Source organism: Aedes albopictus, chromosome 2, assembly GCF_035046485.1.
Source record: "Aedes albopictus strain Foshan chromosome 2, AalbF5, whole genome shotgun sequence".
NCBI classification, from domain to species: Eukaryota; Metazoa; Arthropoda; class Insecta; order Diptera; family Culicidae; genus Aedes; species Aedes albopictus.
The window spans coordinates 261,188,350-261,212,523 of NC_085137.1; the positions used below are offsets into that span (position 1 = coordinate 261,188,350).

The window sequence follows — 24,174 nt, forward strand, 5'->3', positions numbered from 1 at the left end:
AACCTAAACATTTTGGCCACCCCCTGTAGTATACAAGTATATGTAGACTGGGTGAGTTAGTTCAGTTTTGTCTCTTAATCTTTCATGAATAATCCAACTTTTCCTACAAAGTTAATTCTATCTTACTGATGTATAACCTGGTTTACCATCTTTTCATTCATCTCTGGCAAACGTAAAGACTTTCTATGAATTAATGTTCTGTTTACCATTCTACATTTTAAAAAAAGCCACGTGTTTGAGAATCAGTGGAATTCGAAAGCTAATAAGACACTACACCGTCTTCAACCAGAGAGGTTGTACAGACTGAACAAGCACTAATATATGACAACGAACAGCACACATAACACCCAGTGGAGAATTTTCCGTTTGACGAAAAGTTTTCCCCGTGTGTGAAGAAATAGCTTAAGTTGAAATTCACGAATAAAAAGAAATTAAAAAAAAAGTTTTCCCCGACTGGGGCGGAAATCGAACCCACACTTCGAGGCTTATGAAACACCTAGATGACAGACGCCTCTAGCCGCACGGCCACGAAGCCCAATTATGAAAATAGTTCAAATTGTACATACGCTATGTTAAAAAAAAGACTAGGGGAGACTGAGGAGACTTGATCCCTGGGGAGACTTGTTCCCCCCATATTTGCTCGGAATCAAAAACATTTTTCTTCTAGCATATTTTTTCCAAAACTACTCCTGGACAAACGACTATGTTTTGGCTACAAGTGATTTCGATTGTACATTGCATTATTTTTTAACAGCTGATGGTTTGTTTTCAGTTCTTCAGAAATCTTTTGGGCGATTCCGAAAAATCTCAATAACTTTGTGAAAATTAAACCAAATCGTGTCAAAATTTCACAGCACATAGTTTAAATAGAATACTTTCAAACTTATTTATCCAAATAAGGCTGTTGTTAACATATTTTAATTAATTCAGCTTAGTATACACAACAGTGACATGGGGAGACTTGATCCCTCGAGGATTACACACACATTATACATGTGAAAAATAAAATTCTATTCGGAAGCCTCTATTTACTTGGAATTCTAGTCTATTCAACGATAAAATGTGTCAGATAATTAAAACTTTAGTACAAACTAAGAAAAGGGGGATCAAGTCTCCCCATTTTGAAAATACGGCATATCCTTAAAAATTTAAGGAAATCTTACAATTTCAAACACTCCAAATTCATCGAAAATACAAGAAAACTCGAAAAGAAAATGAATAGGAAGACTCTGGAATTATTTTCCCTTAAAATAAACCATGTGCTCAAAGGGGGATCAAGTGTCACCCATTCGTGAAAAATACATCATAAGACATGCCTCCATAAAAACACAGTTTTGAAAACTTTAACAATAATTTAAAGGCCTTCTGTTGTGTATTAACTTGCAATAGCTGTTTACCTGCCATTTTGTACGGAAATCGGATCTAGTTTTGGGTTTTTTCTTAAAGTTTCAGGTAAATTAAGAAAAAGGGATCAAGTCTCCCCAGTCTCCCCTAATTATATTCCAAGTTACACACATCAGGATGGTTGATTTTAAGGATACATTCATTTGTAGCAGTGTGTGCAAGCCAGGAAGTGTCTAAGAAAATGTAATTCGACAAGGATGTTAGAGGGGTAACATCATCGTATGGTTACATAGTGATAACGGGGCATATTCCATTATCATTTACAAATACAGAAATGTAAGAAAATACGACGAAAAGAGATTGCGATTTTAGCACTGTTCCGTTTTTGGTAACTGAAAATAAAATGTGTGTAGTGTGCTGCCAGGTCATGTGGCAGCACTGACCAGTTTAAATAGACAATACCTGTAGCATTACAAGGATGCCATCTGTCTGTTGATGTCAGATACAGCCTGCTGTGAACATTAGTATGAATGTGTGATTTTTTTTCTGACGTTTGTCATTCCACATTTTTAACATCCATTAACGCATTTGTTTACCAACAAGAACGATATCTTTCAACACAGCTTTATGCTTTATGTAATTACCATCTACTGCAAAGCGGTCGAAAAAATATGTTGTTTAGTATATATTTCTATTGAAAATTCACGTATTTTAATAGTCAAAATGAATTGTATGACTCACATACAGCGAGTACGAACATTATACAAAACAATATTAAGGTTACACAGAGGTAAGTTAGTTGTTATCTTTGAATATTTGCTAATGGAGTCAAACACTCCATGCCGGTAAGCATGTTTTTCGGATTCTCGTTTTTTTGCTAAAGCATATAGATCAACTCCTGTGCCTGCCTTGGGCTGAAAATCTTGCTAATCTAGATAATAATAATAATAATGACCAACTCCACAAAAGACGAAAAGTGTTCAGAACAGCATATTTTTTAGGATTACCAGAAGGACTGCAAGTATTAGGGAATCAATACGTTCGTGACGAGTTTCGCAGGCATAAAACCTGTGCCACACATGAAGCATCTCTATTCATGAACGAGTGGACGGTGAGTTTTTTTTTTCAATAGAAAACTATTTTCATTTTATTTTATTTCTCCCCATTGTCGTCGTAGGACTACGCCATATCCTTAGCCAATCAGTTGGGTGTAAAAGGGAAACCTAATCCTATTGATTGTGTGGGGCACGATTTGGATGTTCACAAATTAGGAGATTTTCGTGATGAGCAAGTTGCGCAGCTATATGAACTATTGAAAGCATCCAAAGGAATAAACGAAGAACATCAATAATAATATACTGGAAGTGTGCGTTTATGTTTATTATTCGACTAATGTCCAATTTTAATCTAGGGGATAATTGTCAGCGGATCCACGTCCTTCAATTGCTGAAGATGCTACAATTCTTTTTTAATGGAAGAACTTTTGACGAAAATCAATTATGTGAATATATTTGATGAACTTTTTTATGCCAATTAAGGGGCACGGATGCAAAGGGGTGTTAGTAAGTAAGTAATGTTTCAGGAAATCTTTTAAGATTATTTTTACTACTGAAAAACTTTAAACCTCATTTACACGAAAGTGGGGTTTTGTAACTTATACCCCTTTGCTTCTAGCCCCCTCAATTATGTCAGATTTTACATAAAAATATCAACTTTTTTTGGATGTTTATTAAAAGTCGGTAAAAAGACTATCTAGCCGGGGCCCGTAGCGCAATTGGTCACACGTTTGCTTCATAAGTGTTGTGAACGAGCATTGGTGTACCCCATGATCGGCTCGGCTCGTGCCTATGATTACTTTTAATCCGTTTGTAATATTGTGTACATGTGTAATGTAAATAGGGTAGCCATTAGGGTCTGTCCATAAACTACGTAGACTTTTAGGGGGGACAGATGGGGTGGCCAAAGTCTACGCTCCATACAAATTTCGAAAATTTTGTATGGAAAAAAGTCTACGGGGGGGGGGCTTCGTTTTTCGTAGGATGAAAATGGGAGCCACATGCTTAATAAGGAAACCAAAACCCTAGTAGTCTTGTGTAATAAATGTGCATGTTTTTGTTATGTAATGTCCGCGTGTGGAAGTATTCTCTCGGCTGCATATTACGTTCCCCCCGGACATGAAAGTAAGCAGATGGTCATGGGTTCGATCCCAGCCCCGGCACTTTCGTCAGTTGTTCTTTTCCCCTGAGAGCAGCTGACACTGTGACCCTCTTCTGAGCCCATGGCTCAAATGGACCCGGATACTTGGACATCGGCGAACGGCAATTCATAACGGCCCCCAATCGGACTGGAAAAAGGAACAACCAACCTACCATGATAGGGTAGAAAATGAAAGCTGTGTAACGGCAACTATTTCGATATAGTAGAATAGTAGAATTAGAATAGGATACATTTAGGCGCTGTGCAAAGTGTAGGTACAGCTTCCAATAGGAATCGCTCACGCAGTGCCCTAGTGAGCAAAAGAGCTGTAATTTATATTTAGTGATTGAAGAATAATAAAAAAGACTGTCAAAAAATCGTTTCCTGTAAACGTCTTGTAATTCAGATAACTCAAAAAGCACTTTATTCATTCATGGTGGGCTTATTGAACATAGCTATGAGATCAAATTGACGTTAACATATAAGTTTCATTTGAAAATAGCATATTTTTGCACAACTATGACGATTTTTTTAAGAAATTGCCTACCTTCAGGAGCTTAATGGGGGTCATTATGTAACTTACCGTCAAATGGGTAACTTGCAACACTTCTTGAATTTGAAGCAATATCATTGAAAATATGAACATTTGAGACATACATACTGTAAAGCATCATGTACACTAATTAGCCCGAGTAGAATGCTATGCAGCACTTGATTTACCAAAATACGTTGCCACCTAATTGGAAGGTGCGAAATACATGTTTGTTGCAAGCAGTGTGTAAAAAAATCGAAGGATGAAAGTGAAGATTGACGTTCTCATTTTTTCATTCGGGTTTGGCCACAATAATTGTCAGCTGAATGTCTCTCTTTTTCATTCAATTCCGGTCACGAATATTATTTCACACGTCGTAAAATGTCCAATTTCTATTAACAGACGCACAATCCCACTTAATGGACAAATAGAGCAATTAATTATGTCATTGCACGAAAAGGTAAAGTGAGTCATCTGTAGCTAATTTTCAGTTTGAAATAATGTTTGTCTACAAAAGCTAAAATAACATGATATAGACAACTATTCAACGCGTGAAGCCGTTAATTTGAGCATTCACCTGCAGTAATTTACTCCAAAATAAGTCTCCAAAACGTCCATAAACTAAATTAAATTTTCAACTAAGTGACACATCAATAAAATTCCAAAATATGGTAGTCTTTAGCTTGCAAAAAAATGAAAAAAAGTCGTCATTTGAAAAAAATGAGCGCGTTTCGTAATTATTAAATTGCTTTCTTCTTCTTCTTGGCGTAACGTCCTCACTGGGACAAAGCCTGCTTCTCAGCTTAGTGTTCTATGAGCACTTCCACAGTTATTAACTGAGAGCTTCCTCTGCCATGACCATTTTGCATGTGTATATCGTGTGGCAGGCACGAAGATACTCTATGCCCAAGGAAGTCAAGGAAATTTCCTTTACGAAAAGATCCTGGACCGAACGGGATTCGAACCCGTCACCCTCAGCATGGTCATGCTGAATACCCGTGCGTTTACCATGTGTACGTTTAATGAAATTACCCATTTAGTATATTTCTATCAAAAATATCGTGAAATGTAAATAAAAAATAGAAAATTTTGTCAATTTCAACTGTTGCAAGTTACCCCATAGCGGTTGTCGAATATGATAACGATTTTTTACATTACTTATTCGTTTATCAAACCTTTATCGTTGAGCTGAACTTTCTATTGGGCGTCTTAACTAAAAGCAAAGACATCAGACTTATCGCATTTACCATTAACGAGGTCCAAAGCACGATTTTCATACTTGTTTTTATGGCATAAAATGAGCAAACCATTTTAAAAATGTAACTAAACAATAAACAAAGAAACGAAACTGATTTATCTACTAAAACAATCTTTGGTATACATGATCTCGATAACCGAAACAGTGGAGCATACTAGCTTTCATTATTATGAGAAAATTGTTTACATTTAATGTATGTCATCGTGTTGCAAGTTACACAGCTGTTGCAAGTAACCCCGTTTGGTACTTTGATAGGGTATTGGTTCCCTTCTTAAGCATGTGGCTCCCATTTTCATCCTACGAAAAACAAAGGATTGAAGCGCTGTTTGTTTTGTTTCTTATTTTTGTATTTTTTGTTGGAAGTGAGCACCCATGAAAACAAAAAGAACGAAATGAATCGGTGCCGTAATCGCTTGCTTTCGAATAGGATGAATATGGGAGCATGAGATTACTGATGGAAAACATACCCTACATGCGAAATACACCAGCTGTAAGAAGGGTCTCCTGATAGCAGTGGTTAAGGATCGCCAATCCGGAGACGGCGGATTCGATTCCCGTTCCGGTCGTGAAAATTTTCTCGACTCCCTGGGCATAGAGTATCATGTACTTGCCACACAATGTACAAATTCATGCAATGGCAGGCAAAGAAAGCCCTTCAATTAAAAATGTGGAATTGCTCTAAGAACAATCTTAAAGTTGAAAAGAGGCGGGCCAATACGAACGTCGAGCCATAAAGAAGAAGAAGAATTTTAAAAACTTATTCAGAGTCAGCATCATCGAATTTAGTTTGTTCAATTATAGTTTATTGCATTGATAACTGGACTGCGACAGAGTGCGGAATCTTAAATAAAAGCGCGATATTGCATCAAATCATTCCGCGGTGTCTTCACCGCACTTATTCATCATGAGCTAATGAATAAGTGCGGTGAAGACACCGGAACGATCTGACACCAAATCGCACTTTTATTTGAGATTCCGCACTTCCTCGTCGCACTTTTAACTGCGCAATGCGCAGTATTTTCCAATTTTAGAATGATGATGATGAACCTGGGCTTGTTAGTGGAATACCTGTAAGTAAAAAAGAAAATCGTGTTAAGTACTGTTCCTTTTAATTCCACTGAGGGCCGATTTCTTCACCTCGGTTTAACCGGTAAGCCAGGCTTACCCATACAGTTAAACCTGGCTTAACGCTTAAGCCAGGGTGAATAAATCGCCCCTAAGTATTTGCATCCTTTGACAGATACGTATTTCGACCTCAACTGTAAAGTCGCCTACAGTATCTGTCAAACGATGCAAATTCTTAGTGGAATTAAAAGGAATTTTAGAATGTTATGTCATTGGTTGAACAACACCCCGGATTGATTTTTTTATATATAAGGCCATTTGAACATTCTTTACAAAAGGCGTTGTAAGAACTTCGTTTACGGAACCCGTACAGATCCACTTAGTACATGTTTAAAATATATCTGTTTGGAATCATATGCCTTATACATGATTTTAATGAAAAGATTATAGGAAAAATGATCAACTTTCCCCTAGAGTACGGTAAAACCTGACGTCATGGATTCCACACAATGAGAGGATCGATGAAGAGAAATCAATAATATCAGTTGAACCAAAATTAAAAATCATTGTCATTCTTACAAAACTGCAGTAACACACGAAACCTGCACAGCTTTTAACGTGATGGGCGACATGCAGAGGCTCGTGATCGATTGGTGGCCGATCGACGAAAGAATGTGCAAGTTGAAGATCGGGATTCTTTAGCATAATCAACGTGCATTTGGTTACTCAAATTGATGAACCCCCCGTTATTTAGAGCCACGACTATTTTTGTGGACCCTTCGATTTTGGTGAATTGTTGGTATATTTAAACCATTATAACTCGAAAGTTTCTCCAGAAACCACCTCAACACGAATTGTTGTTGAAAAAAGGAAAGATAGCAGTACTTTTTGCCGTTATAAAAAGTTTGGTCGGCCCTATTGATTTCGACCGCCATCTTGAATTTATATACCAAAACTTTTTTCAACCATGCTGGCAACCACCGATTTTTGAATTTTTTGCGTCAATCGAAAACTGAAAAAAACACAACATGTAAAAAATTAGAGGTGTGTATCATATCACAAATTATCTACCGTTTTGTCATGTCCATGTCACTTTCGCGCACTGCGCCTGGTGCTGGTTGTAAATACAGCGTTATTTTACAATATTTACGAACACTTATTTAAAGTATGAATCATCTAATGAAAAGCTGAATTTTTCTTAGAACAAATTATATTAAAAATCATCGTCACGAAATCTTAATCCCCCAATGCTAATCATGCCTTGTTTGGACAAGCCACCAATAGATGGCGGTAGTGAGCAAACATCAAACAGGAGCAAAAATGATGCTAGCGCCGCGACTGGTCAATTGATCAACTACCAAATATTTAAATCAGTCGTTAAAAAAGTAATTGATGGGAAGCAAGTAGAGTTTGACATCTGTTTCTCCGTGGTAACACTGTGAACAAATTTCATCAAAAAAAATCGCATCGTCACGAAAACGTAATCGCCCAATGCTAAACGTACTTGGCCGGGCCGCCACTAGATGGCAGTAGTGAGCAAACGTCAAACAGGACACCATCGCCGCGAGTGGTCAATCGACCTACTACTGAATATTTGAATCATCTGTTAAAAAGGTGATCGATGGGAGGCGTTGAGAGTGTGACGTCTGTTTCTCTGTGCCTCTAATTTTCAAAATTTTTGCAACAGTTGCCTTTGTATACATGTAGGCGTAAACTCTGATGCCGTTGCCGTTGCGCATGTAAATGTATGGACAAAACATGGCATGATTTACAAATGTGCAGATAATTTTTATGGGAAAAAAGACATCTCTAATTTATTTATATGTTGTGTATAAATGTCATTGCTTTTAATTGACGCGAAAATTTTCAAAATCGGTGGTTGTCAACATGGTGAACAAATGTTCTAGATGATAAATTCAAGATGGCGGCCGAAATCAATATGGCCGACCCAACGTTTTATACCTGCAAAAAGAACCTCTCTTCTCTTTTCAACCACATTTAGTTATGGCTCTAACTAACAGGGAGTCCATCAATTTGAGTAATCAATTGCATTTTACTTACTTTTTGGGGAGGAATTTAAGAAAATCACCATCTCAAACATTTTTGAAGACATGATGAAAATAATGGGCCGATCTCAGCGAGAGTTCTGGAGCAACATTTGAAAAGGGTATACAAGCATTGGTAAACAATGACTTCACACGTCGCTCCTAAGCCCCCCTCAGCTTATTCACAAAAACTAAGATCGTTATCAGATAGAGCAAACATCGATCTTTCGGATAACGCTGTTCATTTGCGTGGGCGGGCTGCTCTTATGCCCTACGAAGCGTTTTAGAAAAAAGACACAATACCTCTTGGGCCCTTTTCAAATGTTGCTCAAGAGTTATTCAGAGATGTGATTTAGGAAGCTCAGTTTAAAATGATATTTCTATTATTAACTTTTATTATCGTGGCTGTTTGCCCCGGGCACATATACCACTATTATATTAATGGAATGAATTCAACAAGTAAGCTCAATTATTACTCAGGCACTTTTTCATAAATGCGGTACTGGTACTGAATCCCGTTCTCCTCTTGAATGTCCTCCGGAACGTCATCATCATTCTTCACCAGTTGAAAATCACTGGTAATTTCCGGGAAGAATGCATCACACTCGAACGTCTCCTTAATTTCAGTCAGGTAAATACGGTGACATCTATCTGATTGCATCGCTTCCTTATAGACTGCATTGCCACCAACGATCCATACGTTCTCAATTTCGTTCACCAACGGAGCTTCGTCAAGCTTCTTCAGTGCTTCCTGCATGCTGGTGCACACCATCACCTCCGACGGATAAGCATTGGCACTGGGATCTCGAGTCAGAATAATGTTCAGTCTTTCCGGCAAGGGTCGCTTCGACTCAGGTACTCCGAAGTAAGTCTTTCGTCCCATAATGATGGCATTACGTTTGCCAGAGTCTTGAATTTTCTTCGTCATTCTCGAAAAATATTTTAGCTCCTGTCTGCAAGAAAAGTGATCACATGAGAATGTGGATGTTAGTGTTGGCCACAAACTTACCTCAATCTCCATGGAAGATCGCCTTTGATGCCAATTCCACCATTGGCACAAATTGCAACGATCAGACTGAATTTCTTCATTATTTGAAAAACAAAACTGTAAGTAGCCTTAAGTAACAACGAGCGATTAACTGGTTTAACTTAACATACGAATACCTTATAGCGAACACAAACAGCCAATCGCAAGCGATAACGATAATAGAAATGTGCGAATCATCAAGCCGAATCCTGTGGGTAATCAAAAAAGCGCCACAAACAAAAACAACAATTCAGCATGTATGTCTGAGTGCGAACACGACCTGTTATGTTTTTACATAAAAATTAACACGTCTGTATGACACACAAACTAGGAAGCCGTCATGTAGCCCAGCAGGTACTGATGTTTAAATGCATAAGCTTATATTTGTTAAAATTTTCATCTCAAGATTGCAATACATTTTTGCGTTCATTTTTTAGTAATCTGGTTCCCGCTGGATTTGATAAAATATATTAATAATAAATTCTCTCAAAATCATAAGATCTATAAAATATTATAAAATATTTTGTAATACTTGACATAAACATGATCAGAATTTTCTGAAGGACAATTATTAACTAGTGATAATATTAATAATAGATACCGTCTACTCCCGTTGGCTTGACCGCATCTAATCTGAACACTTTTTAATTTAACCCTCGCTAATCTGCACCTCGTTCAAACTAAAAATGCATATCGTTCAGACGTCATTCTGCTATTGGAACGGGGTGAAACGGAACGCAGAATCAAAACAAAACAGCAAAAAGGGTTACCATTAGTGTGTTTTTCGATGCCCATAGGATTACTAGAAGTTCAAATTAAAAATGAACCCCGGTGGTTTGCATAAGGTGTCGTTGAAACCAACGGGGGTAGACGGTAAATGGTAATTATGATGACTTTTTTTTTCAATTGAATCATTAATAATTAAATAAAAATTATCAGCAACGCTCTGAATAAAACAAGTTAATAGACTCGAAATTTTATGCAGTTTTCAATAAGTGTTCACTACCGGGGCCCATGGCGTAGTTGGTCACACGTTCGCTTCATATGCGGATGGTCATGGGTTTGATTCCCAGCCCCGGCACTTGCAATTTTTCGTCAGTTGCTTTTCCCCCGAGAGCAACTGACACTGACCCTCTTCTGAGCCCCATGGCTCAAACGGACCCGGATACCTGGACATCGGCGAACTGCTACTCATAATGGGCCCCCAATCGGACTGGAAAGGAACAACGGCCATCCATCATCATCCTTGTGCTCATCATTCTACTAGGTATAAAGTAGAAAAAAGTGAAAGCAGCAGAAAGGCAAACCAGTTCGATAAAGTAGAATAGAATATAGGCGCTGTACAAAAAGTGCAGCTGTCAATTGAAATTGCTCACGTAGTGCCCCAGTGGACAATAGAGCTGTAAAATTAGGTTAAGTGATTAAGAATAAATAGGCAAGAACTATTCTACATACACTATGTTTCATAACTATAGATCCATACAATATTTTTGGATACTCGAATGTGTAGAATGAATTCAAATCATATTGTTTTCCTGTTTTATTCTTTTTTTAGAGTAGACATGAGAAAAATAATAATTCGATATTACATGTGTTCTTTGAATCTGATAAATAATCTTATATAAATTCCCTTGTTTCATAAAAATAGATCCAAGCGAGAATTCATTCTAGCTAATTTAAGCTACACAAAACATTCAACATATCAAAAATGATTAGTTTATCTTTTGTTCTTAATAAGTTTGAACAGCCTATTGGCCTGCCTCACTTCAACTTAGTGTTCTTTGAGCACTTCCACAGTTTGGAGGGCTTCCTTTGCCTGCCATTGCAAGGATTTGTATATTGTGAGGCAAATACAATGATACACTATACACGCTAAGAAAATGTTACATACCGGCTGTGTTAAATTCACTCATCGAACCGTTTCGTGCACAAGAACGCTTCGGTGAGTAAAAATTTTGCTCATAATGTGAGTAACTGTTCGTAAACTCACATTTTGTGTAAATTAGCTTTTAGCGTTTGTTTAGAAAACGGTTCGAAATGAATGAAATGTCAAATTTCGAAACAAACTTGGAGTTTTTGTTTTTATCTCGCGTTGTGCGGATGCTGTCCCGGTGAATTCCTCACGAAATCCGTGCTCCTCCGGACAGGATGGAGCAATTGAGAAAGCGGCTGGACGCCGCTACCTTGGCAATACTGGAAGGTAAGTAAAATTTATTTTTCACGGATTTAAAATACCACTTGACTTGAAAATACCACAAAAGCATCTCCACTTTCCAATAGGTATTATCATATATTTGAGAAAAATTGGCTTGGGAAAACGGTTTGCTTGCGAATCAGTTGTGTGTTCTTCGGTTAGGTCAGAATTTTCTACAGCGGAGGCGGAAGCGGCTTTCTGGTACAACCGCGGGAACAGGATACACCGGAAATAACGACGACATCCGTGAAAGCAGTTGATACCGGCATAGTGATCGTGAGAGAGAGTTTGTCGGGACCAAGGAGAATGACATATCTTTTTGTAACCGGAAAATCCGCATTTATCCGTTCCTAACCGTCGCTAACCGCTGCTAACTGAGCAGCAGTTAGACGCGGTTAACGACGGTCATCAACGGATAAATGCGGATTTTTCCGGTTAGTAAAGGAAGTGCTATTCCCCTTGGTCGGGACGTCGTTCGTGCTGTAAGTACTGGTTGACAGGATACGGGCACCGGTTTTTGGCTGTCTAAGGGAAATTATTATTATAAAAATGCAGTAATATTCGAGTTTTGCTTTTAAAGTGGCACAACAGAAGCACTGCGTCAGTTTTCACCATATTCTCAACTTTGATTTCTATTTTGGCCAATCCCGTAATGCGAGTGGCCAAGTTAAAAGCACACTGGCCAAAGTAGACGCTGAGTTTTTGAGGAAAAATATTTATTTCTTGCATTTTTCAATAAAATTTTCTGGTTTTCAAAGCTTCAATCATCATATTATATTAGTATCTAGTAGAAACAAATAAGTTAATGCTGATTTAGATCGCAACAGAATGAATAACGTACTATGGCCAAAACTGATGCTTCTACCCCACATTTTATTTCATTGGATTATATTTTTATAATTCCCTAATAGATGAACCAGCCTCGGGCTGAAAATCTCTTTAATAAAGATACCTAACCTAAGCGACAGCCCGCTAGTCCAACGTATATGGATCCGAACTCCTATACGAGCTGAGATTCGGTAACCATACCAACCCCACCCCAGTTGGGAAGCAAGGAGATCAAGAAGAGCCGATGCAGATTAATTCAAGCGCAACCATTGTACCACGGTTTTCATCAATGAAAGGCAGGTAATTATTAATGCGTATTTGTTTATTATTTTGGTTGTTTCTTGATCCATTATCATAAGTGGGGTGCTACAGTTATACCAAAAATAAAATGTCGATGGCTTCATTAACCTGCCCTAGACAATATCGGAATACAGAAAACGCCGAAGTTGCAATTTATCAAACATTTCTGTTAAACAGCCCTATTAAATTTTTGCATCTTCTCTACAGAAATCAGGAGCGTCCGAGGTGCCAAAAATGCCGTCCGGGGTGCCGTCACAATGTCGTCGGAGGCGTCAGAAGTGCTCAAACAACACTAAACTGAAAAGAGGCAGGCCAAGTTCCAGTGGGAACGTACACCCAGCCATTGTATCGCGCTTTTCAACAATGAAACAGACAGGTAATTATCAATGCATATTTGTTTATTATTTTGGTTGTTTCTTGATCCATTATCATAAGTGGGGTGCTACAGTTATACCAAAAATAAAATGTCGATTACTTCATTCATTTGCCCCAGACAATATTGGAAACAGAAAACGTCGAAGTTGCAATTTATCAATCTGTTAATCCGTCCAACATATTGAATTTTTGTATTTTTGCTACAGAAACCAGGAGCGTCCGAGGAGCCAAAATGCCGTCCGGGTGCCGTCAAAAAGTCGTCCGAGGTGCCAGAAGTGATTAAAGAGCACCAAGTTGAAAAGAGACAGGCCAAGTTCCAGTGGCCAGAACGTACACCCAGAATGGAGAAGAAGAACAAAGCTCTCACAATTCATCGAGTATAGTGTTGTTAAATGATAGATTAGTATCAGTTTCCATACTTTATAGGAAAAAAAAAAATAAACGGAGCCATAACTACTTTTTGTACTTATTATGGCGTATGTCAATGATAGGAATTAGCCATAACCGGTACACTGATGAGCTTAAGCACTTAATCAAAAATATTTGTAAAATAAACTTTCTCTCTGATTGTATTGCGTCCACTCGAATAACAGCAAATACAACCAAGAATAGAACAGTCCCAGCAAAGATGGGAACGTTATGCGAGTGGGGGCAGTATGGTTTTAAAGCGATATTATTGACAGAGCTTTGCGTCAAAGCGATTATTTTTAGGCTATAGAAGAAATAATCAAAAACAGAAAAAAATTGTAACATTTCAAAAACACTTTGATGATACTGCCCCTCTTCGCATATTACTGTACTATAACTCCATCCATAAAAACTGTATTCACTTCATGCATACCCTATTCGTACCATATTAAGCTGTGAAATGAGGCGTTAAAAATATCAAATTTGTTTTAAATGACCACGTGAGTGAAAACGACACGGACTGATATGCGAAGACGGGCAGTATATAGGCTTATCTTTAGCCTACACTATACTCATGAGACACTGAAGAGCAGGCTCTGTATCAGTGATTATGCCATATGCCAAGAAATTAAAAAAAAAAAAAAACAAAAAAAATGCATTAAAACGAATAAAACATAAATACATATATAAAAAGAGTAATATAAAAACTATCAAATTGCAGATTTTACTTCCGACGCGGTTGAAAATCTGATTTTTGACACGTGAGAGTACTATTTTACGTCGTACGGCAAGCGTAATGAGCTGGACGTGCGAAGAAAAATTGGCAATCGCGTGTTAAAATTCCGATTTTCAACGCGCGCTAAGAACATTTCGTTTGCGCAAGAAATTTCTAAACCATTCCATTTTACTAACCGATGAGTAAATTTTGCTCATCCAATTCTAAACAAGCGAAGCGTTTGTGGTGTGTAAAAATCACTCATCATCGTAACGCTTCATGAAAACGCTTCGCTGTGTAAATTTTACTCATGACTTTTTTCAAGAACAACAGTTACTCTAAAATGAGTAAACCGACATTTGCTCATTTTTTGTGTTGTCCCAGTTTAGCTCGGAGATGTGTGAAAAGAACTCAATTAAGAGTATCATTTTCTTAGCGTGTACCCAGGGAGTCGAGAAAATTTCCCCGACTAGAACGGGAATCGAACCCGCCGTCTCCGGATTGGCGATCCATAGCCTTAACCACTAGGCTAACGGAAAGACCCCTGGAACTAGAATCTGCATATCGTTCAAATTAAAAATGGTTCAAACGTTATTCTGCCAATACAACGGGGTGAAACGAAATACGTAATCATAACAAAACATCATATGTAAGGTTGCCAGCAGTGTGTTTTCCGACGCCCACAGGGTTGCTAGAAGTTCAAATTAAAAATGAATCCCATTGGTTTGCATGAGGTGTCGTTCAAACCAACGGGGGTAGAAGGTAGCTACATTACTTCATAATCAAGGATCCACAAAAAAATAAACACAAAAAGTTCACAGAAACTCCTAGTGACAATCGATTGCTTAGTACCATTAATTTCAACAAAGTAAGAATCACTTTGAAAATTATAATAAATTATTATTATTATTATTATTATTTCTTTATTAGTGAGGCTTTCAGCCACAGGCTGGTTAACCTCCTAATTATAATAACTAATCTCTAAACATCTACAAACTAAATAAGATAAAACAAAATATTATCATAACGACGAAACAGAGAAAAACATACAATCAGTACTGCTACAAGTCTAGTTTATTCACTACATGTTTCAAACAGGTAGACTAATGAATAATTAAATAATGATAAATTGTAAATCGATTATCTTTACGTGTTAGAAGAAAATGTACGATACAAAGTGGACAACCAGTGGGGCCTACTTGCGAAACATGTGTATGCACATGTCCATTTTTCCCTGAACCCCCTTATTCGCTTATTTAGCGAACCACTTGGGCAGCGGCCGGTATTTTGGGCACTCTTTGCTATAACTCAGTCAATTCCAAACCAATTGACTTGAAATTTTGTACACGGCTAGATACCATACGCATCTCATTGCGTTCAAAAAAAGCCCAAAATAGGACCCCTGCCGAGATGGTTTCACTCTGAGAGTTCCACTTCCCTATCTTTCAATAAAATAAATGGTTTACTATAAAATAGTCATCACTTTCTTTACATTGAGGAATTCAAATAACCAAATAACATGTGAACGAAAACAACGTAGACTTTAGCCTACAATTATGAATTCAGAAGCTTAAACTTGGATAATACGTATATTTTAAAACACATATACAAACTTGAGTTATCAATATTAACCTATAAAAAATTATTCAAAAATAAGATTAAAAAGCCAATTTTAACTTATGAAACAGAATAAGACCAAGAATAACATTCAAATGACTTCGTACGAAAACTGTGACGTCAATATAACAAAATAGGCGTTTCCAATACTGTTACACAACATCCTCGCCTGATGTATCACCCATTAGCCACTTATCGCCTCTCGGAAAAATTGCACAGACTCAGTGCTACTTGTTTTTGAGGTGTCATTGAAGGCCCGCCTGCCGTAAGTGAGTGAGTGTTTAGACTTCAATAATGGCAACGAAAAAAATCGGTTTATAACTTTTTGTTCTGCTTCCGAAAGCGGAAAATCCCCGGCTCGCGTCTTCAGACGTAAAAAAAAATAGTGCTCCGCGAAGACGCAGCAAGTGTTATTCCAAGCGTTCTGCATTTACTTTGTTAGATAAGATATTCGTTTTGCGCAAACAGTGAATTTGTGGATGTTTGGCGAAGTGTTTAAGTGCGGCATCAAAACCATCTACCTGAGAGCGATACAGTAACCAAATCTACATAGCAAAATGCGTCTATTTCCGGTGCGGATGTCCAACATCAATAAGATGTTGGATTTCTATTCCCAGTTCAACCCTTCACCTTTGAGTATCAAACAATTCATAGACTTCGGTAAGTGGCTTATGGTGTTATCATCTACGATAGATTGCTTTACTACGTTTTACAATGGAAATGAGAGCATCATTCGGTTGTACCTATATGGCGCACACAGATAAGAATTATTAATCGTTGTTCGTTATGCAAACAAAGATGATGCAACACAGTTCAACGAACACAGGTCCTTGAAGGATCTACCGAATTTGAACGTCAGATGTGTACGATGAGCCAGGTGAAGGATGCACTCTTGCTGTGGACAATTAAAATTTCATCACACGATGCAATAACGACCTACACTACTTCCCTTGCCCTTGAAAATATACGCTTCCCGTATGGAATTACTTTGTCACTATGCAAACACTAAGCCGAGAAGTGTGTGGAAATGCAAAAGTGTCGATCGTCGTAATTCATAGTCCAGAGGAGTAATCTCATGATATCAAGTGCAGCCGGGGACATACTTAGAAGCGGCTTTTTAATATTTTTCTCTCGAAGATCAGCTTTATGATAATGTAGAGCACACCCTCGAAGGTCATTTTTATTTATATGTAAACCAGTGGTGCCAGCTTGCTTGTAACATGCTTTACATGAGATCCCCAAGAGATGTATTTATTCAAAAACTCATGATGACCAGCAGTTTTTTTTTTACATTGTACTGTCTACGTTGGATATTCAAATATAAACGAAAATATGTTACCGGCGAGATTTCCACCACAAGAAAGTTTTCTAGCAAAATATACAAAAATGAGTGTTATTCTACACACACATATTCAGTCATTAGCCAAAACATTTCGATCGAGATGAGTCTAAATGCGTTAATTTATTGAATAAAAATAGAACTAAATAAAAGTGTGAGCGCCCGAGTTTTTTTTTTAGGATGCTCTAAAACTTTGTCACTTCGTTTATCTGAGCAATAATTCTGCACCTCCATGGGTGCTTAGGACTGAAAGTAAATAAGTAGGTTAGGGTAATATTTTGAAAGATGATCTAATTTGAAGCGCACGTAATGAATTTGGGTGAATGAGCACTGATTATATTGCCTAAACCCAATCACTACCACGCGCCTCCTTCACCTCTTATTGCTGCGGTGAATCGTTAGATGGAGCCCCTTGGCTTTTCATCAGTTCCTGCGCACATTTTGATGAACTCAGCGGATTTTTTAGCTTTTTGGAATCTACGTAAGCTTTTCTCTTAGGGCACACACTGGGGCAGGATTGAAAATACACGGAAAAAACCTCTAGCTCGTCGAGATGTCGAGATCCACACTTGGTGTCTTCAGAGAAAATATTTCTATGATCAAGGTCGATTTTCTGAACGGTAGCATATTTTTCTTACGTTATTCGCATAAAAGTCCTATAAGTCATTTTGGCCACCTTTCATTTTAGCGGTATGGTGTCTTCGGCAAAGTTGTTCGGCTATTTATGCTAAAAAAGTTTGCCGGAGACGTCAAATTTCCAAAGCCTACTGTTCTTGAGATATTAGCCGTTTTATGAAATACCTACTTAAAATCGAGTTTTTTCATTAAATAACGTTTGTAAACAAATTTAATGTCCGTTTTCGAGTTATAATAATGAAAAATACTAAAATAAAACATATATCAAAGAAATTAGTTGGAAAAACAAAATATGCATTGATTTTTTATAGAAAGTTCCTGAAAATCACGCAAACTATATATGGGACGTTCTTGCAGTCGGGCAAGTTCGGGCAAGCGTTTTCATCGGCGATCACCTAAAAAATGCATAAGCTTTCATGTAATTTTTTTTCACCGACATGATATTTGATGATTTTTTTTAAATAGCGTTCAAAGTTTACTGTTTTGTGTGAATTAGTTCAACAATTTTGCAGATATATTACCATGTTGCATGATGCCAAGTGAACCATGAGAAGTACAAATGCAATCTAGTCACAGATTTAGTTATTTTTAAGCTTCAAACAAATTGTACAATACAAAAATGTCCTAAACACGCCATTTAGCCTTGGTTTTATCATTATCTTATATAATCCTATTTGATAGAAATATTTTTTGTGTGTTCAATGATCTAAACACTCACTTTTATTGACGTTTCGGACATTTTTGTGTATAACAATTTGTTTGAAGCTTAAAAATAACTAAACCTGTGACTAGATTGCATTTATACTACTCATGGTTTACTTGGCATCATGCAACATGGTAATATATCTGCAAAAATGTTGAACTAATTCACACAAAACAGTAAACTTTGAACGCTATTTTAAAAAAAATCATCAAATACCATGTCGGTGAAAAAAATTTACATGAAAGCTTATGTATTTTTTAGGTGATCGCCGATGAAAACACTTGCCCGAACTTGCCCGACTGCAAGAACGTCCTATATACATTTTGCGTGATTTTCAGGAACTTTCCATAAAAAATCAATGCATATTTTGTTTTTTCCAACTAATTTATTTGATATATGTTTTATTTTAGTATTTTTCATTATTATAACTCGAAAACGGACATTGAATTTGTATACAAACGTAATTTAATTAAAAAAACTCGATTTTAGGTAGGTATTTTATAAAACGGCTAATATCTCAAGAACAGTAGGCTTTGGAAATTTGACGTTTTCGGCAAACTTTTTTAGCATAAACAGCCGAACAACTTTGCCGAAGACACCATACCGCTAAAATGAAAGATGGCCAAAATGACTTATAGGACTTTTATGCAAATAACGTAAGAAAAATATGCTACCGTTCAGAAAATCGACCTTGTTCATAGAAATATTTTCTCTGAAGACACCAAGTGTGGATCTCGACATCTCGACGAGCTAGAGGTTTTTTCCATGTATTTTCAATCCTGCCCCAGTGTGGGGCATCGGAACCCTTATTAAGTGTAGTGGTGATTCCAATGTTATTCTACTCGAAAAAAGGATTGAATCGCGTTTCTTATTGCTGCAGTGCACCCAAACGTATAGACTCAATTTTGGTCGTCTCCAGGCACCCTTGTAGACTTTCGTCCATACAAAATTTTCGAAATTTGTATTGAACGTAGACTTCAGATGCCCCCTCCCCCTTCTCCCATATCAGTCTACGTAGTTTATGGATGGACCTTTTGAACAAATATGTTTTATTTTTCAATGGTTAAATTCATATAATTTATACCATTGCTCATATTGTTGAGATATCCTAGTACATACCACCGACAAACCGACGAGATTACAAGATTAGCAAGAAATTTGAATCTAAAACCGTTTGAAAATTGTTACTCGTTCCGTCATTTTCATCTTTTGGCAATATAAACATCGAAGAAGATATCATAAAATGGCAAAAAAATGCCCAGTTGATAGATATTTAACATCACATGCACTCTATCCCACCAGAAGAAAAAAAATAGCTGTGGAATAGAAATGTTCAATGGAATTCCTTCAAATGAGAAAAAATTCAGGCCAAACATTTCAATTGGTCCTATCTGCATTTGAGAGGCTCTCTTTGTTTACTTTCTCCTCTTTCAATTATTATAATGTAATGATACACTTTCAACTACTTTTGCAGTACAAATCAAATGACGATTGTTTTGACCATCGTTCTATGCAAGGAGACAATCATAATTCAAATAAACATCTGAGATATTAACGAAAGAGAGGGAAACCAAAGAGAGCCACTCTTCTGCAGATGGGACCTTTAGAATTGTTTGGCCTTTTTTTTATCTATATATATAAAAATGAGTTTGAAGTCCCTTTGAGGCAACAAAACTCACGAACGGATGAACCGATCAGCATGACCCCTGCATGGTTCGATTCGTATTCTTGGTGGCTGTGTTTATATGTATAAAAAGTTAAGTAAATCAATTAGAAAAGTAAGAAAATTGATACAGTACTGATTTTTCATGAGCTGGGAAAGAAATCAACACGATGGAAATGAAACCAATCTAGAGTGCGGTGATATTTTGAGCTCAACAGTTGTCAAACCACCACAACCGGGCAAGACAAAGTTTGCCGGGTCAGCTAGTTATTTAATAAAACTAGTTTACAGCATTTTTGAACTCGGTAAGCTGATGATCGTTTTTGGTGTAGAGTCATGCCCTGAGTTCGAAAACGCGAAGGAAAAAATTACAGTAGATGGGAAATTTTTTCGACTTTCCATACAAGGTTGATAATTGAAATCGATTTTTGTTCTATTTTTAAGCAAAGTCGCTCACTTCACACATTTTATTCTCCATAATCAATGCTCCGATTGAGCTGATTTTTTTAATGTAACTTGCCTACATATGATATGTCAAATAAACGTTGAGAAAGAATTTTTGAATTCTTTTTTTTTTTCTTATCAGAAAAAAAATACATTTCTTCACATATTTTTGGAAATTTTGCTAAAATTTAAGCAGATTGTCCCCAAAACTCGCCAACATCTTGAATTTCATCAATCTAATGCAAAACCTGTATTCAGATGATCGAATGGTATTGTATTTGGCTTTTAATTTATGGAAAAAGATTTAAATTGGTTGAACAAAATAGAATATAGGGTATCGCGCCACTTGGGCGGTGGCATCTATATTCGTCTGTTTTCCACTATAACTCAGTCAATTTTGAACCAATTGACTTGAAATGTTGTACACGGGTAGATACTATACCTATCTCACCACATTCCAAAAGTTGTGTCAATTGGTTCAAATTTGACTGAGTTATAGTGGAAAACAGACGAATATAGAAGCCACCGCCCAAGTGGCGCGATTCTTTATTTGAATTTTATTAAATTCCATATTTTAAAATGTTATAAAAATCGATATTGAACTGAAACTCAAAAACTGTTCTGCTTTATTTTTTTTTTTTTTTTTTGAAGCGCGGTTTCGAAATCAGCGCTAAATTATGCTTCAAAAATGTTGGTCGTTGACAGAAGTTCACGACTTTCGTTTTATTTTGTAAACTAGTGTAATCAATAAGTTACTTATGGAGAAATTAGAAGCATTTCCTCATTTTTTTTCAGTTTTTGATTGTTTTTTTTTTAATAAAGAAGCAATATTTTCAAAAACGGTTTTCGTACACATGTAGAGTTGATTGATTTGTCTTTATTAAAAAGACTTTCAGCCCTTGGCTGGTTCCTTTTTCTGTAGAGTATGGATCAATGTATCTTCTGAATTTTTTTGGTGTTGAAAAAGTTTACAATTTTTTCTAAAACCATTTTTTTTTTGTGGAATGGTTTCTGCAAAAACAAAAAAACATTTTCCACTACGAAAAAAAAAATAGAAGATACCTTGATCCATCCTCTACATGTGTACGAAAACCAATTTTGAAAATATTCCTTAGTTATTTAATAAAAAATCAAAGACCAAAAAGTGAGGAAATGCTTCCAGTTTCGCCTTAATAAAATATCCTAAACGCAAAAGATTTCATCGGATCAAGCTACTTTTCAATATTTATAAGAACATGTCTGCATATTTTGCGAAACAATAACTGAGCTGAAGGGTTATTACTTCGAAATGTGTAAAATATTTGAAGTTAAGGACAGACTTGTTAGAAACCCAAAATGGCCGCCATAATGGCTGACTTTGGCTCCTACTCACGATTTCGGGCGCACAAATCTTTTCGTAAACAAAACCAGCGCACCTGATATTCTTATTTTAAGCTTGTTACAAGTGAGAAAGAATATAGCCGAGGCGGTAAACGCACGGGTATTCAGCATGACCATGCTGAGGGTGACGGGTTCGATTCCCGGTCGGTCCAGGATCTTTTCGTAAAGGAAATTTCCTTGACTTCCTTGGGCAAAGAGTATCTTCGTGCCTGCCACACGATATACGCATGCAAAATGGTCATTGGCAGAGATAGCTCTCAGTTAATAACTGTGGAAGTGCTCATAGAACACTGAGCTGAGAAGCAGGCTTTGTCCCAATGAGGACGTTACGCCAAGAAGAGAGAGAGAAGTGAGAAAGAACAGAATAATAAAATGCACTGTTGTTTGAAGCTTGCTTCTTGAGATTTATGCGTCTGAAGTTCTGATACACTGTTGAAGCGGGATTACAATACGTTTGTACTTAAAGCTACTCTACGCACGCACACATAAGGCGTCCACAAATCACGTAACGCTCTAGGGAGAGGGGGGATTATGGCCGAACGTTACGGTCCATACAAAAATTTCAGGATTTTCATACAAAAAGCGTTTCGCAGAGGGGAGGGGGTCTAAAAATGTCTATTGGAGCGTTACGTAATAAATGGATGCTGCCTAAGGAAGAAGCTGTGTAAATCATCGCACAGATGGAGCTAGTGTTTTTAAGGAGAATCTGTTGCCACCTCAATTTGAGAAATTTGTATGAGCTGAGACGTCGGTTTGTCGGTGCAAGTACCAGTAAATAAGGTGTTATGAATGTTTTTGTATGTTTGCCATCAAATTTAGCAATGATCATGTTATTTGCACATAGTAAATTGGGTAAATCGTCAATTATTGCACGACCTAAAAACTCGTCAATTGTTGCACATTACATGCTTCCCAGCCAGCACGAAGTCGTATATGATGTAGAATAGAATGCTAATGTGGAGGCCATATGCATACATGCTTCCATTTAACCGCGTGTAAAGTGTACGCTTCCATTTTAGCATCCTATTCAACAGCATATGCGATCATGTATTTGCTGGGATTACTTATGAGGTGTGCAACATTTTAAAAAAATATTTGATATATGGTATGCTTTCAAAACAGCTCCATTTTTGGTCGCTCTGCTATTAATATTTCCAAAATTTATAAAATTTCTTTTAAAATTATTTTTTTTAATATATTCAAAAACATTCCCAAAAAAAACACAATTTTTAAAATTTATAAGCTTTTAATTGGCATAGACGTGATTTGGTGGAGTGTCGAAAAAAATGGTTTAAGTATCCTCTGGCCTTGGCCTTAAGATCCCAGTACACAGGGCTAAATATTTGTCCAAAAAGAAACCAATAATGCTCAATCATCTTGTTTAACTCAATCGAATGTTTCATTTATTGTCAAATATATGACCCTGTGTACTTAGGCCTTATGAATTAAGCAAAAAAAACAAAGATCACTTTATCAGTTCAACAGACGGTGCAAGACGCGTGCATAACATGTGTTCATTTTTCGAAATAACAAATAACAAAAGGATAACAATAACAAGAAAACCAGTAAAGCTTTTTTAGGATTCATTTATTTATTTTATTTATTTCGGGATGGTAACATAAGGCTGAATCTCAAAAGGCTGAATGCACAAAAGGCTGAAAACGAAAGGCTTAAATTAAGAAACTGTAACATAAGGCTGAAATTACAAAAGGCTGAAAATTGAAAAGGCTGAAAATACGAAAATAATGCATGTATAAATTAAGTATAGCACTTCTTCTTTTTTTTTGGATTCTTGGATTAAAGCCTGCTTCTCAGCTTTGGTATATCGTGGCAAGAAAATACTCAATGCCAAAGGAAGTCAAGGAAATTTTTATAATGAAAAGTTCTTGGCTCAAGCGCGTAACCCTCAGTATGGGCCTTAGTTTTGGAACTGAGCTTAGTGAAAAGGCTAATGATGCATACCAACACAAAATGTATGCGAACACAAAAAGGTACTGCCTAGGGTACTGCTAATATTCATACGGTAATTTTCCCTTCCTTAAACACGAGATGTTCTTCCAAGTCATATTGTTATGGAGATTGATGACATTACAGCTGCTAACAAT

The 24,174-nt window shown here is 36.9% G+C and overlaps 3 protein-coding genes and 1 long non-coding RNA gene across 6 annotated transcripts in view; 3 read left to right on the forward strand and 1 right to left on the reverse strand.

The window, feature by feature from the left end:
* The first annotated feature begins 1,950 nt into the window (after positions 1 to 1,950).
* LOC109414502 (succinate dehydrogenase assembly factor 3, mitochondrial) lies at positions 1,951 to 2,713 on the forward strand. Its single transcript, XM_062848795.1, has 3 exons — positions 1,951 to 2,134; positions 2,346 to 2,455; positions 2,522 to 2,713. The coding sequence occupies exons 1-3, from the start codon at positions 1,972 to 1,974 to the stop codon at positions 2,693 to 2,695; spliced, it is 447 nt and encodes a 148-aa protein (XP_062704779.1). The 5' UTR covers positions 1,951 to 1,971; the 3' UTR covers positions 2,696 to 2,713.
* Positions 2,714 to 8,818: 6,105 nt separating this feature from the next.
* LOC109622266 (dihydrofolate reductase-like) lies at positions 8,819 to 9,707 on the reverse strand. Its single transcript, XM_020076523.3, has 2 exons — positions 9,450 to 9,707; positions 8,819 to 9,393 (listed from the first exon to the last, which is right to left on the reverse strand). The coding sequence occupies exons 1-2, from the start codon at positions 9,527 to 9,529 to the stop codon at positions 8,913 to 8,915; spliced, it is 561 nt and encodes a 186-aa protein (XP_019932082.2). The 5' UTR covers positions 9,530 to 9,707; the 3' UTR covers positions 8,819 to 8,912.
* A 1,623-nt stretch (positions 9,708 to 11,330) lies between these two features.
* Positions 11,331 to 14,714, forward strand: LOC115266308 (uncharacterized). Of its 2 annotated transcripts, XR_009997015.1 has the most exons (4): positions 11,331 to 11,667; positions 11,748 to 12,789; positions 12,997 to 13,165; positions 13,371 to 14,714. It is a non-coding gene; the product is annotated as an uncharacterized LOC115266308 (long non-coding RNA). The 2 variants fall into 2 exon arrangements; XR_009997014.1 differs by having other exon boundaries at positions 11,748 to 13,165.
* A 1,415-nt stretch (positions 14,715 to 16,129) lies between these two features.
* LOC109414459 (pyruvate dehydrogenase (acetyl-transferring) kinase, mitochondrial) overlaps positions 16,130 to 24,174 on the forward strand; it is a 37,036-nt gene continuing 28,991 nt past the window's right edge. Inside the window, exon 1 of one of the 2 annotated variants that reach the window (XM_062851643.1) lies at positions 16,130 to 16,564. In XM_062851643.1, coding sequence (XP_062707627.1) covers positions 16,462 to 16,564 — 103 coding nt within the window. In that variant the 5' untranslated portion in view covers positions 16,130 to 16,461. The remainder of the gene's footprint in view (positions 16,565 to 24,174) is intronic. The other variant, XM_029872302.2, reaches the window with a different exon arrangement.

What these genes read in the sequence shown, in the direction of transcription:
- LOC109414502 (XM_062848795.1), top strand. Translation starts at nt 1,972, where the DNA reads ATGCTTTATGTAATTACCATCTACTGCAAAGCGGTCGAAAAAATATGT. An exon ending in AATATTAAGGTTACACAGAG is followed by an intron (nt 2,135 to 2,345) that starts GTAAGTTAGTTG and finishes CATATTTTTTAG; the next exon opens with GATTACCAGAAGGACTGCAA. An exon ending in TATTCATGAACGAGTGGACG is followed by an intron (nt 2,456 to 2,521) that starts GTGAGTTTTTTT and finishes TTGTCGTCGTAG; the next exon opens with GACTACGCCATATCCTTAGC.
- LOC109622266 (XM_020076523.3), bottom strand. Translation starts at nt 9,529, where the DNA reads ATGAAGAAATTCAGTCTGATCGTTGCAATTTGTGCCAATGGTGGAATT. An exon ending in GATCTTCCATGGAGATTGAG is followed by an intron (nt 9,394 to 9,449) that starts GTAAGTTTGTGG and finishes CTTTTCTTGCAG; the next exon opens with ACAGGAGCTAAAATATTTTT.